General features: G+C 35.6%; 1 protein-coding gene across 1 annotated transcript in view; it reads right to left on the bottom strand.

Annotated features, from left to right (window-relative positions):
• LOC131572728 (leucine-rich repeat serine/threonine-protein kinase 2-like) overlaps positions 1 to 15,107 on the bottom strand; it is a 65,469-nt gene that overhangs the window by 10,326 nt on the left and 40,036 nt on the right. Inside the window, exons 30-44 of the mRNA XM_058826035.1 lie at positions 13,999 to 14,126; positions 12,724 to 12,942; positions 10,365 to 10,566; positions 9,611 to 9,699; positions 8,818 to 9,005; positions 7,730 to 7,884; positions 6,682 to 6,828; positions 6,337 to 6,528; positions 5,467 to 5,613; positions 5,031 to 5,131; positions 4,666 to 4,856; positions 3,805 to 3,965; positions 2,825 to 2,995; positions 1,363 to 1,463; positions 706 to 900 (exon numbers count right to left, since the gene is read on the bottom strand). Coding sequence (XP_058682018.1) covers positions 706 to 900; positions 1,363 to 1,463; positions 2,825 to 2,995; positions 3,805 to 3,965; positions 4,666 to 4,856; positions 5,031 to 5,131; positions 5,467 to 5,613; positions 6,337 to 6,528; positions 6,682 to 6,828; positions 7,730 to 7,884; positions 8,818 to 9,005; positions 9,611 to 9,699; positions 10,365 to 10,566; positions 12,724 to 12,942; positions 13,999 to 14,126 — 2,387 coding nt within the window. The remainder of the gene's footprint in view (positions 1 to 705; positions 901 to 1,362; positions 1,464 to 2,824; positions 2,996 to 3,804; positions 3,966 to 4,665; positions 4,857 to 5,030; positions 5,132 to 5,466; positions 5,614 to 6,336; positions 6,529 to 6,681; positions 6,829 to 7,729; positions 7,885 to 8,817; positions 9,006 to 9,610; positions 9,700 to 10,364; positions 10,567 to 12,723; positions 12,943 to 13,998; positions 14,127 to 15,107) is intronic.

The raw sequence follows: 15,107 nt of genomic DNA, 5'->3' as shown, positions 1-15,107 counted from the left end.
TCTAATCAAGATCTTCAAGCCATCAGAGAACTGAAAAATGGAACTACTGCAATACTAATTGCTAATAATAAAAGTACTGGCCTAATATTTCTTTATCTCATTTTATTTTTAGAAAAACAACCCACTCAGATGTATCACGGTCAAGAGATGGCAGATAGAAATAGAACTGAAACAACTTTGATGAGGAATCATGCTCAATTCTGGAACATATATTCATCACAGCACATCAGTCCTGGGTAAAACCTTTCCCCTTTGCTGATGGGATAGGATTGAGATGTACCAAAATCAAATGAAAAGAGCTGGATGGCATCACCAAAGTGGCACAAAGAGATGGCATTTGTGGGAAGGGAGAAGTTGTTAAGAGACAACCTGAATTGTTAAAAGGAGTTACAGATATGAAGGTCTGCCTATTCACTCCTTTGTGTGGTCTCCATGCTAGAAAGTTTCTGCCTCAGTAGAAGAAAGTAATCCAGTAGTGGAAAGACAGTATTACGAGAAAGTTCAGGTTGGATAACAGGAAGAGAGTAAATAGCATCTGCTTTTCTACTTAATTTCATGGATACAATGACTCACTCATGAGCAATCTTTGTTCTCTCAAAACTCAGCTTTCTAGAAGTAATATCCTGCTGTAAAAACGTAATTAATTTTTCTGAAATACATCTGTCTGCCAGAACAAATAGAATAAGTGTCAACTTTCCCACATACCTCACAAGTATGTCCATCTGTGTTCAGGTTAACAAATGAAAGCTGTGCCTTTTCTGTGTTCCCATTGCCTATCCAGACTCCTGCCTTCTTGCAGCTTTGATTGGCAGCCACCATGCACTCTGCTGTAGATGTGCTGGGTATTGAAACATACCTCATCAAACAGATAAGCTCTGCAGAATTCAGGATCTCATAAACCTAAAAAGAAAGCCACAGCATGCCCATGGTAACAACAATGGCTTGTTGATCAATAAACAATAAGCAATGGATAACATAACTTTTTAGATACGGACAAAGTATCTCAGCAGGCCTGGTCACTTGTACTGCCACAGAGCAGTGTGTAACTGCACTGATTTAACAAAGTCCTTATTGCATAGCTCTAGTAAATACCAAGAAGTAATCTGAATTTTGTTTCACTACAATTGCTACACAGCAACACAGGGAAAACAGTGAGCTAGAACATATGGTTGGTAGATTTCAATGGAACAGTTTATTCTGGATGGCAAGAGCAGGCAATATTTCATGGCAGTTTCCATTGCAGAAAAGAACAACAGAAAGAAATGTGTGCTTCTCATTAACTTAATGCCTGATTCCTTTTCAGAAACCACAACTTTGTACTGCCATCTATCATAAAAAACAAATAAATATACTAAGTAATACCTGGCAAGATGTTGGTCGTTCCTGAGGGTTTTCCTTCAAACACTTTTTAATTAAATTTTCAACTTCAGGCCAGGGAGAACACCCATATTCTTTGACAGGATCTAGAATGTAAAATTATATAACTTATTAACCAGCATTTACCATAGTTCTAAATAACTTCTTATTTTTAGAATTCATCTAACTTCTTACTGAGCTGCTCTAAGAAATATCATATTCTTAGGTAAAATGTCAGCATGAACAGCTTGGAATTGCTCATCTGCCATTATATGCTAGAGCATATAATGCTAGAACTAGTCTCCTTTTAATTAATAGCAATTAAAGCAAATGGATTTTGCTTTATCTTTTTCTTTGATGTCCGTGTGCCTGGGACTGAATTGCAGATATACATGGGTTGTGTTTCCATTAATGCTGACCATTCAAGGGTATGTCACTTCAGTCTTTCAAATTCCTGTAAACACTGTTTTCCACATTTATTCTTCTGAGTATAGGGAATACAGGTGAACTTACAATAAAAGATACAGCAAACAGATAAACAACTCCATATAGCATTTACAAGATATGGAAGTTTAAATTCCCACTTAGTGCTTGGAATATGTATCTTATAACTATAGCTGCTGAACTCTCTGAGAACAAATCATTCCTGATGGTGCCTGTATTGCTTTTCCTTTTAGTTCATCATAATCCACAGCAAATATTCCAGTCCTTCCTCAGACACACAGACAGCAACATTAGTGATGGATACCTGAAAATGAACATATTCAGTGCAGCAAAAGACAGGCACTGTTTGCTTATGAGAACAGGCAGCCCCTCTTTTGGTTGAAATAAAGAAATGATGAGCATAGGTCGATGGAACTGTACTATCTTCAGAAACGAATACCTCAATTATTCCACAGGGCTTATAATACAGTCAATTCAGCTGCATTTAAGAGATACTCAGTCGTCAACTCCTGGGATATCCTCCTTAGGAAGGGGGAAGAAACTGTCTGACCTTAGAACTAGACTGTTCTCCTTAAGGAGCAGAAAATGTGTGAACACTCTCTCATAATGGAGAAGCCATGCCAGACTGAGTGATGCTGCTCTTTCCTAAATGGAGCAAAACATTCCTTAAAAAATGTTTCATGAGTATACCCACTATTGCTGGGCAATAAATAAGAACACCAGACATTAAACTTGCAGTGCTATAAAAATTCAACAGCTCTCAACACTTTGGCAGAAGTGGCCCAAAGTTATGTTGTCCTGAGTGATATTGTCCAAATGATTACATCATGTCCAGCCTGATAGCCTGTTTAATCTTCCTGCCAGCAGCCAGTAACTACATATTGTAATGCAGAAGGAATATGAAGAATGTTATATTTTTCTAAGTCTCCTTCTATGATCACTGTTAGATACAACGTAACCCGTAAGATATGCTATTTCTGGAAGAGGCAGGACAAATGCTAAAACTTTTAGGAACAAGGCATACCTGGTAATTTTCCTTGTATTGCTAGTTCATCAAATTCATTTGGAAACTTCAAGCCTTCCATTATTCTACCTCCTCCTGTTAAAATGTCATAAAGCAGCAAGCCAAATGAATAAACATCAGCTTGCTGATTGTAAATAACATTTCCTCTGGCAACCTCTGGCGCTCGAAATCCTGCAAATAAATCACTCATTAGTAAGTATGCTCCATATCAAGATGAAGCCATCTTTGTACTTTAAAAAGTAAATTATTGATAAAAATGACACAGGAAGTGCAAGGAAAAACATCAAACTATTTCTGGGCTGGCAATAGCTTGTATTTGGCAGATGTCCAAAAATATCAGCAGTAAGTATAAAGGAAAGGGATAGTACATCAGTTACACAGCTCCTGCCCCTGTTAATATAAAACAATTACTTTATCAATGAATTCTGAAAGTCAAGCACAAGTCTGCAGTCTTAATTGAAGGTACAACATTTAACACTTGAAGTGACGCTCTCAAGCACATTTTAGAAGACCTAAAGGAACTTTTCAAAGTGGTTGATTTGTTCAGTGCTTTAGAATGGATGCCAATAGGTTCTCGCTAAAGTTGGGGAACAGTGGAAATATTTATTGCCTCTAAAAAAAATTAAGACTTATGTACTCATTACTGGAAATTAAAGCAAAATATTTTAGTAGTATAATTTCAATAGCACAATAACCATATTAAAACAAGACAATGAAAAATTATTATGAATACATGTAATTTAATTTCTTCTTCTTAAACCTTTAATACATCCCTTGATTCTTCTAAAAGATGTTAAAACATGAACAGGTGGAAAGGCCAAGAGGTATAAATCTGGCATCACAACTTGTAATATGAATAGGACTACTTTTAGTGACTTTTGACTAGAATATAGATCCAAGTTACTTCTTACAGACTGCATGAAAAATGTATTAGCTATTTTTGGACATAATGGACTTTAAATCAAATCATATCTCCATACCTGGTGTGCCTTCAGAGGTTTTTATTCCCATTCGGCAACAATACTGGGCAATGCCATAGTCAGCTATTTTTGCAATAACAGCTGAATTGGGATATAAGGTAAAGAGCAACACATTGTGAGGCTTTAAATCACGGTAGATAATCATTGCTGAATGCAGGTACCTAGTAATCAAAAAATATTTATTGAAAGCATTCATAAGTTAGGGATGCATCTGTATACACACACTGAGTGCATTATTCCCAAAACAGTAAACTGTGTTTTCACACATGAAATATTGTGTTAAAAATGTCAGCATCACCAACATGACACAGCATTTCTGGATAATGAATTTAGAATTGTTCTCAAATACTATTTACTGTTTACACTGTGTTTTGGTATTTTAGTACCATTGCAATGTACCAGTATTTTAGTACCACTGCGTTGTATTTTAGTATCAAGTTTCATCTGAAGAGTCACTGATAGTTTGAAAATGCATCCTAGAACCTTAAGCTTAACTCTCTTGCAGGTTTTGTAATTTTAAAGTCACACTGCAATGAGGTGAGGTGATTCATGGACTTTCAGAACTTGAAAAATGCACTAAATTAACATCTTTGACATTTCAGTAAGAAATTAACAGCCACATGGAAACTGTACCCAGTCTTGCAATTTCTCTATTCATGTAAGCATCACTTATTAGCAAGAAAAAATCCAGGTGATGAAAGTATATATTACATATCAGCCAATCAACCATAAAAATACAAGCATTTGTCTGACCCAGGAAATATTCTGCCTGAGATGTGAGAGAACAGAAGCTTTTCATTTGCAGTATAATGTCTTTGAAGGTCTATCCTCTTTTTACAGCAATGCAGAAGACACATTTACCTTAAGCCATCTGCTACATGTAGAGCTATCCTGTGCTGAAGTGTTCTAGTTAAACTTGCATTGTCTTGTTGAAGCAAACGATCAAGAGACCCTTTGAGGGCCAATTCCATCACCAACATCCGGGGACGGATTGCAGCAGCCAGCAAAGACACTAAACTGGGGTGGTGAAGGTGACAAAGCACTGCAAGCTCCTGTATAAAGGGTAAAATCAGATGAAACAGTGCAAATAGCATAATCTCTATATCTGAAATAAACTGAGGAATGTTTTGGAGTGAGGAAGTGCAATTTACTTAAACTTTTAGAACTCTTCACTAGGGTTGGTATTCCAAGAGCAGCACTAGAGAACAACAGGCAGTATTTCTTACTTGTCTTAGGAGCCTGAGGGAAGTATGTTTATTGAAAATCTTTACAGCAACCTCTTCACCACCATAGGATGCACGGTACACAGATCCAAAGCCACCATCACCTTTTGAACAACAAAATTGAAGAGCATTATAAAAAAGGGATAACAACCATTTGTCCAAAATAATAGCTGAAGGAATTCAGTTTTAAAATATGTTGATCATCTACAGTGTTAAGATTCATGATCAGTAAACTAAACACAAAAGAAACAGTGTCCTAGCACACAAGTTAATGGAAAATTCAAAACTCAATAACTTGAAATTCAGAATACCTTAAAATAATACATTTCTTCAGAAAAGAAATCTCTAAAATGCTTTTCATATGTTGCAGAACCAACTTCAATAGAGTTGTTTGCATAATCTCTGTTAAAAAAACCCCACCATACAAAATAATGCTTACCTAAGAGAAATTCAGGAGCTTCATCAAATTCCAGGTCATCGTTGTTCAACATAATATTTCTAGGCAAATCAGCCAGTATCAGATCAGGAGCAATCTGAGCAATTGGAATGGTCTGTCTTGGTTGGTCTGGATTTACCAAAAGGTCACCTTAGAAAAACGAAAGAGAAAATGAAAAAGAAAGGAAGGGTAGGCATCACTAAAAAAGCACTGAAAGGCATGAGGATCTCCAAGAATGCAGAAGATCAATGTACCGAAAATTAGATTCATATATGTGCTTACATATATCTATATATGCATACACACAGACATACATACTAATTAAGCTTGCCATTCAAATTCTTGGCTCCTACATGTTTAAGTATTTTCAAGGTTCTATATATGTACCAATCAAAAGTGAAGACATTTGCTGCTATGTAACACCACTAAACTAACCAAGAGATCATTTTTTTGTCTGTAAAAAGAAAGAATGCTGTTAGTATGTAGAATGCCATACTGAATATTGTCTTTTAAATTACTGTGCTATGTGATCCAACCAAGAGATCAAGTATTAGTTTTACTATCTTCTGGATTCAGTTCCAAGATTGAAGCTGCATTATCAGTATTAAGACAAAATTATTCTTTCTATTATTGCTATTTTTATGTAACTACACAGAGTAGATGCAATCTATTTCATATTCTATACTTATATATACTGGATAGCTCTCACATAAACCTCCCAAGTTGCTTTCGACTTACACTGCAACGTTTTCTTACAGAAATGAAACATTCTTAAATACCATGAAGTACCCAAATGCTATAAAGGGGATATTGCACAGTATTTGGGTAGATACAAGTGTACCTCTATATACCTCAAATGGCAGAAATATATACCTTCTTCAGCCTTCCTAAGCAAGTCATCAAGCAGTATTTTTTGGTGTTCTTCACCATCTTGAAAGCTGTACAGAGCCCACTTCTTCAACAGTGTTTCCCCTTCACCACACACATCTATTTCCAACAAACCTGGAAACCATTCTTCCATAAGAGAATCTATGTGATCCACAACTTGCCCCAAAAGAATGCACCCTTTAAGAAACAAAAAGAGGGAAATTACAGACCCAATCTACCATACTTTTAATTGCAAAGATAAACTTTATATTCCAAAGGCAAAAGCACAACAAACCAAAATGCCAAGCTGCAATCAAACTGGAGCAAAATTCAGGCTCAAGAATAATTAACCTTTTCTGCAAGAAGGTGCTGTAATTTTCAAAAAACTGTCTGGGTTGTTGTCAAATACTGCTGATTCCACTAGACAATAAGCTTCAGGAGACCAGTTCAAGTAGATGCCTTGTCTCCAGTACATTCTATTAGGACGAAGAGCTCGCTCTAGAAAATACAAAATTAGATTAAAAGCCTGATTTCCAATATAAATGTCAATTTTAAAATATTCAGAATAATTCACAGTACTTTGAATACATAGTTATGATTACAAGGTTATACCTACCCAAACAAAATACAGGCTACAACCTTGCAGGCAGCATAGCCCTACAAAAACTAAATATATGTCAACTTGTGTTCAGCTTCAGAAGGCATACCCACAAACTGTAAGTATTTAATCAGATGGTGAGTCATGCAGCAGGTAGGCATTACAGAAATGCTTAGGTACATTCAGGTTCAAGCACAGAGTATCTCAGGCAAAATATGAAAAAAGCTCTGATTTAAATTTTTCCTGTCACATACTCATGAAATAGCAGGATGCAACTGGAATTTGATGCTCAGAAGAAACTTGAATGCCAGAACATTAGGCATTTACAAGTAATATTTGTAAAATATTATTAGCATGTGAAAGCATGGAATTCTTAGAAAAAAGTAAAGGCATTTCCCCTCCTTCTGATAAATACAAAGCTTTGAGACTTAAATAAAGTGAGAAATAATGAACCTGAAGAGAAGCAGTTTGTTTTTCTGTGTGGAAGACATATCCCTTCCTGTATTTTTTGTGGAAGCAAATAGCATTATTGCATAAACATGAGGATCTCCCCTACCTCTAGAATGTGAAGGAGAGAAATGGACCACTTGCAACCTTTACCTTCTTTTGTATACCACTGTGAAGATCATGCACTATCTGTTCCTGGATACTTCTGTTACACAAATGACCACTGTCTTTTTCTTGCAAGTGTTCAGAATTTAGCTAAAGCAAAACAGTGCTGGGGACTAAAGCTTTAACATGCAGGTGTTGGCATTCAAGGCAAACTTGCACACTATTCCTTTTGAAGATAAAGATTTGTACCTCTTCCTGATAGCATGTAAGGTGATATCTCAAGCAACCTGTTGATCAGCCTGGACCAAAATCCCATAGGAAAGTACGGCATCTCATAAAGTCTGATGATAATTTCTGAATTTTCACAGTGGGGAAGCTCTATAACAGGTCTGTGATCAGACAAACTGAAAGAATAAAAATATTAAGACAGTATTCGATGATGTAATATATCTGAGCTGATGACATATATTATTTATCATGTAAAATGCATTATTTATTAATGAATGCATGATTCTGTTGGTCAGGGAGCTAACAGATAGTGTATTTGTTTATGCTCCTTGCTTGTGTCAAAGTGAAGTTCTGACTGTAATTTAAACCCAACAGCACCTCACAGATCATCAGATATTTCATGTGAATATGAGGAAAATCTGGAACATACATAAGGCAGGTAAGACATTCAGATAAAACCTTCCTAACCCAGGGCTTTGAAGGACATAAAAATCCTAATCAGTGCAGCCATGCAACACTCTCTCCATTTGGCAGCATAAATATTACTGAACACATTAGGGAAATCTGTAACTGAGGCAGAGAAACTGAGTTATCTGCTTCAGAAAAAACAAAAATACCACAGTCAAAGTCATAACAATTTTTTTGTCACCACATTTAGGATCTACACTTTTTGAAGGAGATACTGCCTCTGAGTAACCCGTCTGTGGTTCTCACTTCACACGAATAGGTTATGGAAATGTTTTGCTGTCTTTTATATTGCAATAAACATCTGTAATGCTGGCACACTTGTGTGTGACACTAAATTATAATCTCCTTTCTGTAGTCCTGAAGTATGGTAATTGTAAAAGAAGTGCTATTCTCTTAAAGTATTCTATCATTTATAGTTTCCATTTACCCACCATATTGATGCAACATAAGCTTTGTCTGCTACAAGATTAGTTTAACATATCTCTTCTGAAAGTACTTACTAAATGTAATATACAGAGTACATCATGCTTTCATGTACCAAAAATTGCTCTGATGATCAGTGAAACTAGTTAGCCTGATGAGAGGTTTCTATTTAGATCTCTCTTTATGGCTGTCATTTGTGAGTTTAGCTCCTTGCTTACCTGCTTGGGATTAGTAGTTGGTCCTCTCCTAATGGCAAAGCAATCTGAAACTTTTCCAGAAGTTTAAAATATTGTGACATATAGATTTTAGGGAACTTGCTCTTCTTCAAAAGGAATTTTTCCACATCTGAACGCTTTACAATTCCCTTAGGGTATTTAGAAGAGCCTTCAACTTTCACCATCAGAATCTTTTAAAAAAAGTGAAACAATTTCAGGTGTACATTCATCATTAGATGAAAGTTTCTAATGAAGTTTCTAATGAAAGTTTCTAATGAAAGAGGTTAGAAAATCTGAATATATATAATAAATTTTGAGAGTGTTTCTAGAACAATATTTTGACGATAGTCTCACTTAAGCAGTCAGTCTGCTGCTCTTCCATTCCAGCTCCTTATCCACTCACTTTTCTCTGCCATCTGTACCTAGCATACAATTACAATTCTTCCCCCTTCTTAGAGCCTTTAGCCCAAAGTTCCAGCTTTCATCCCAACCTGCGGCAACATATTGCAGGATTACCTTGCATCTGTGGGGATTTTCTATTCTACATGTATTCTTGTGTCCATTGCAGTTTAAATTATGTTGGACATTACAATGTAAGAACAGACAAGCCATGACACAGTCAGTTGTCCAGAAAGCAACATACAGAAAGAACCAGGTAAAAAAATGTGGGTCTTGAGAAAATTCTAGATCATGAAACAAGAAAGAAATGGTGAAGAAGGAACACTGATGAGTTACAGTGGCTTTAGACAAGGAAAAATGTACCATAAATGTATACACAAAAAGCAATCAGTCTGACCTGTGCCATGATTTTACACAGCCACTTTGGATCTACGAAATACAGATCTCTTAGCTGTAGTGCTGGGTCTTGGAAATGAAGAAGAACACCTGCACAAAGAATACTGTAATTAGCAATGCATTGCTCAAGATCAATATTAAGCAAAGTAAGCACTCCACTCTGGGCTATTTTTATTATAAGATTTGGCATAAACAATTTAATTAACAAATTAACAAATTTAATTAACAAATTAACAAATTTAATTAACAAATTCAGCTATCTTTATGTCAGTATCTCAAAATAGTAGAATGCAAGCATGACTTGCTCAGCTTTACCTTTATTTTCAGACTTTTTGTTAGCTTTTTAATGTGACTTGTTTTCTTTGCTAAGCTCTGTGTGGTTTATTATTTAATTTTAGGAAGTCAATACTGTACTGAGATAAGCTGTTACATGTGTTCCTCTGACCACCATTCCATTTGAGCTATTGGAGCAATTGCATCTTTCTTCAGCAACTGTGCTGCCTAACCAGCAGCGGAACGTTTTCAAGGAGGCGTAAGAGAGAGCAAGAGATATAAACTGTTACAGTACTGATCCTACAAGCCATGGAACTCCCTTCCTAACACTGTGGTTTAACAAACTAATGTTACCTAAGCTTAGACACTTCAGCTTACCATTTTGTGGCAACCTTGTGAAAGACTTAAAAACATGTACAGATCTATCAGCTGCAGATTTAAAGCAAAGTGCTAACAAACACACATCAAAGAGAATATTTTACCTGATTCATTCAGAAAGTGAATTGCATGAGGGAGTTCATTTTCATCCAGCTGTAACTGGCCTTCCTGTACCAGCTCCAGCAAGCGTTTCTGATCAATTACAGGAAATTCCCCTGGGACATTTTTACGTTCCAGCAAAATTCTCTTTTCCAGCTCCAGGTAGCTGTCAGGAATTAGCTGACCAACTACTGGTTGATCTCTGATCTGTAAAATTAGGAATAATAATTTAAAATGTGTTAATTTATTCATGTAAAATGCATAAAATAAAACAAAGATATAAAGTGTATGTCCACTCAATAGTAGCAGAAAAGAAGAACACTCATTTATTGACTAACGTGATCAATAAAGGTAGACATAAGTAATTATTTTTTCAGAACTATAATGTCTTTCTATAAATAAATACTCAGAGAAGACAATATTTCGATATTGCTAGTACATAATAAATAAAGGAGGTTTCTCAAAAGACATTATTTCAAAGAGAAGCTTTGGTTCAAAGAAAAAGGAAAATATTCACTGTATGAGCAGATGATATACATCTTCAGTTAAGACAAAACAATAGACAAATTAATAAAAAAACCCTATACTTCTTGTAATATGCAATATCTCTAGTTGTGTTTTTAGGTGAACTGTGGGGAAGAGAGTAGTAGCTCAATTAAAAGTCTCCACTGTTGGCAGTCAGTGGACAAGAGAGTAGAATGAAATTAATTTAGCCACATGACTGACACAAATGGGTGCTTTGTGCCTGTTTCCTGAGCCTCTGTTCCTTTGATACTTGGCAATCACTAGTACCCAGTCAGGTTTTCCTTTCTCCATGCGTGCTGACCTACTAAACTTTCTGAGGAAATAGGAAACAAGTTTCTCAATATTTACAAACTGGCTTCTTAACTGCAATCATTCTCTCACCAATGCACTGTGATGTTTTTAATGTGTCAAAAATATAATTGGTACTTGTGCAGATGAAATTAGAACCTTATGTAATTTCAAAGACTTCAGAGTACTTCATGACAATGCTAAATACTTAATTCATTTTGTCTAACCTCTAAGCAGATATCTTGTAACATTCCTTTCACAAACCACCTATGTCATTTACGGTAATTATCTCATTTCCTTCAGGCCACCTTACATCTGTGTGGAAGTATAAACATCAGTTTAAGTCATAGTCACAAGAGATGCAGACATTAAAGGAAAAACATTTTTCAAAAAGCAGAACATTTCTGGAGTGTTGAATAAGTATGGTGGGACATAGAGCCACATAAAAACACCAGCTCTATTTATGCCTACTGGATGTATGAGAAGAGGAATTGAATCCATTTCGCTTGAAGAGGGCACCTCCTTGCCATTTAGGACTGGTTAGCTGCTTTTTGCACTGTGGAACGAAGTTAAGGAGATTTTGGATATGGCTAAATTGCTAATTCCTGAAAGAACCAAGAGAGGTGTGTACACTTTAACTCATTTGTAACACCACTGGTGTGAGGCTAGTCATAAATACATCATTTGCTCTATAAAATCTTCCAAGCAGTCATTTGAAAGAAATTTGGGTTCTGGAATGATTTATGAAGCTCTGCCATTGATTTAAGTAGCACAGGACATCACCTTTTCTCTTTAATGTGTTAGGACATAAATGAAAAATGTGCTGCATAAATTAAAAAAAAAAAAAAAAAGTATATCCTTTTGTCACAGATGAGATTCTGTCTTTCTATAAGCTCCATGCCTGGGCTGATCTCTTCACTCACACTAAGGGCTTCATGCTGTGGCTAAGGCTATAGCAGGGAATGAACTGGGATAACTTTGGAGACAACCGAATTACAAGTACAGATATTCCAATCTAGGAGGACCACTCAGCCCCCATAGGATCTTCCTTTCCTGGTTTAATTCACTTTCCTGTTTACAGAAATAGTTTCATGTTATGTAAAATGAAATCAGTAAATGGAAAATTGGTTGGTTTTCCCAACCAATATCTTATTTCCCAAACTACAATATCTTATTTCCTGTCCCCTGAAATTTTGCAACACTTACTGTAATTACACGATGTCGCCCAAGAAACCAAGCTTTTAATTAAATTTCTTTGTAAGACAAAGAGGCTCATTTTTAATTAAATACTTGATTTATGGCCCTAGTGCTTGAAAACAGAACTTAGCTGGGTTTTTTAATAAGTTGATTTTTTGGTAAGAAAATCAAATTAAAACAAACCTGGCAATTTTCCTTCATTATTCTGCTGTGTGTAACATTTTATAGCAGGTAACATGACTTTACTATCACACACAAAATTTATTTAACTATGCATTAATGTTCAAAAATGTATTCACTTAAGTAAAAGAAGTTTTTTAATGTTTTCAACATTAAAAACAGCATGTAGCCTACCTTGAAGTGAAGACTCTCCTTTATGATGATTTTCCGAAGTCTGATAATGGAATCGGATTCCTCTGTAGCATTGACAAAATGGTAATCCTGGATTGCTGGGAAGCCTCGCTTGTTCAACAGCTCTCTTGTAATTTTACTCATACAGGCCTTACGTTGCATTTCATCAGAAACATCCAAATGAGTGCCAACAAGGATGACAGGGGATGTTGATGCTCGAGCCTGTCAGTGAGATCCATACTATTGATTAACTTGATAGTGAATGTTGATTTTAGTGTTTTATATTCATATAAAATGTGATCAATTTAGTGAAACATTCAGAGAGCTGCCTATTTCAAAACAGAAATATTAAAAAATCAGCTTTTTCTAAATGGAAGAAGTGTACATCTGGATTTCATTCTTTGCAGATTAACACTATTGGCAGAAAACAGAGGGACATTATTTGTTAAGACCATCCAAAAAAAATTGAAAAGCCAAAAGAAATGGTACTTTGCTAGCTGTCATTGGAACAAGGCAGTAGTGAAACATCAGCAAGTACTGCATAGCAAAGAACACATCAGAACTGATTTTCATCAACACTATCCTGATTGTAACACTGTGTCTGTATCACTGCCCAAGGTGAAAAGAGTGAAAAAGACAAGTTCATCAACAGGATCAGTAAACAAACTCTTTATGTGAGTGTATTGCCCAGTCATGGCTAAGCATCCTACAAAAAGAAAAGACAAGTAATGCTCACTCAACATGGAATGGCTCCATAAATGGAAATAAACACTTAGAAAAAAATGAAAAATATACAGGCAGATTCTCAGGTCAATTCCCTACCATAGTTCTGGAAAAATTCCTATTAATAATATGACACTAAGCATACACTTAATAGCATGATTTCAAACCTGTATCTAGTCAGTTTTAAATTAGTCTAATTCTGGCTTCCCCAACATTTTTACTGGTGTAAAAGAAAAATGCAAGTTTAACTCATTTTTTTAATACAACTCCTTTCTTATTTTTATCAGTAAATTCAAAATATTGCCAGAATATACAAACTATTCTTTTGCACATCACTTTGTACAATTTTAAGTCCAAAACTGTGCTGATCATATCTTTTTATGTCTAAAACTACTTTCATATCCAATACATGACGTATTTCAGCTCTTGTTTAATATTACTATTCTTACTTTCTGAATATTTTTTTTTCCTTCTTCCCCTATATAAATATTTATGGTTAATTTGCTGTTCACCTACAGCCTCCTGGAAAGGAGAATTCTGTTCTGTATGTCTTACCTTGATGTTAAAAAGCCATGGCTTCATAGCATCCACCTCTGCTTGTCCTTTGCTGAGATCATAAACAGCAAGATATAAAGCCCTCTGGGTCATGAAATGAGGATGGGTACTGTAGAACTCTTCTTGTCCTAATGATCAAAAATTTTCATTGTTTTGTACTTCCTTGACTGAACATCTTCAGATCACAAAAAAGCAGAGGAACACGTCCCCAGACCACAAGTTCACAAATGAAATCAATGTTTGCAGAAATGTATATAAATTGACAGGAAGCCATAATAACTATGAATTTTATGAAGGCACTCTGTGATTGATTGAAGTGTAATGTTAAAAAACACATGCTGGTTTTATATCAAGTGTAAGATTTAACTGGATAAACATGGTTTCTGCATAGACAACTTAAAAGGTTGTGATTCTTTTAAAACTCCAATACTGAATTTCTCCCTCACTCTTTCCTTTTCTTCTACCTTCTTCCTTTCCCTTCTCCTATACTTGCAGCAATTTCAAAATACATTCACATAATTAAGCACTTAAAAGTACAGCTAAAGCTGGACATCCAGCTTGAATGGCACTGGTCTGTGCTTATGCATTGTGATAGACTGTATGTAGAAGATGACAGACCTCTGTTTAAAAATAACTTTTCTATGGCCTCAAATAGCCCTGGATTTTAGAAGTGCTTTTATAGTCCCCCAAACTCAAAGTTTTCCAGAAACACAAGGTTCAAAGACCCATCCTAAGTGCTGTGTTGTCTGTGACCTTCCAAACCTGTGATACTGCAGAGCCTAGAGAGACCTGGACTACAAAAGGGAGAAACAGAGTTGAATGAAAGATTCTTCTGGTGATTACAAGCAGTTTCTTACTATTCTGAAAGATTATTCTGAAGTATTATAGTTGAAATGAGTGGTCAAACCTCATCTGGCGATAAAAAATTCCTGAGGCTTTATATTAAATTTGAGGGATTAGTTGCTAATTTACAGAATTCACTAATTTATAAGTGGTTGTTGGACTTTTGGTGTACCTTTGTGATTCTACTGTCCCCAGTTTGAATTACCACAGGCTGACTCTAAGAATAAATAATGCATTAAAAAGCTAGAAAAGACAATAGTAAAGGA

This window comes from Poecile atricapillus, chromosome Z, assembly GCF_030490865.1.
Source record: "Poecile atricapillus isolate bPoeAtr1 chromosome Z, bPoeAtr1.hap1, whole genome shotgun sequence".
In the NCBI taxonomy this organism is placed as follows: domain Eukaryota; kingdom Metazoa; phylum Chordata; class Aves; order Passeriformes; family Paridae; genus Poecile; species Poecile atricapillus.
The sequence above is the reverse complement of the archived record's forward strand: the minus strand, read 5'-3'. Positions and strand labels throughout refer to the sequence as shown.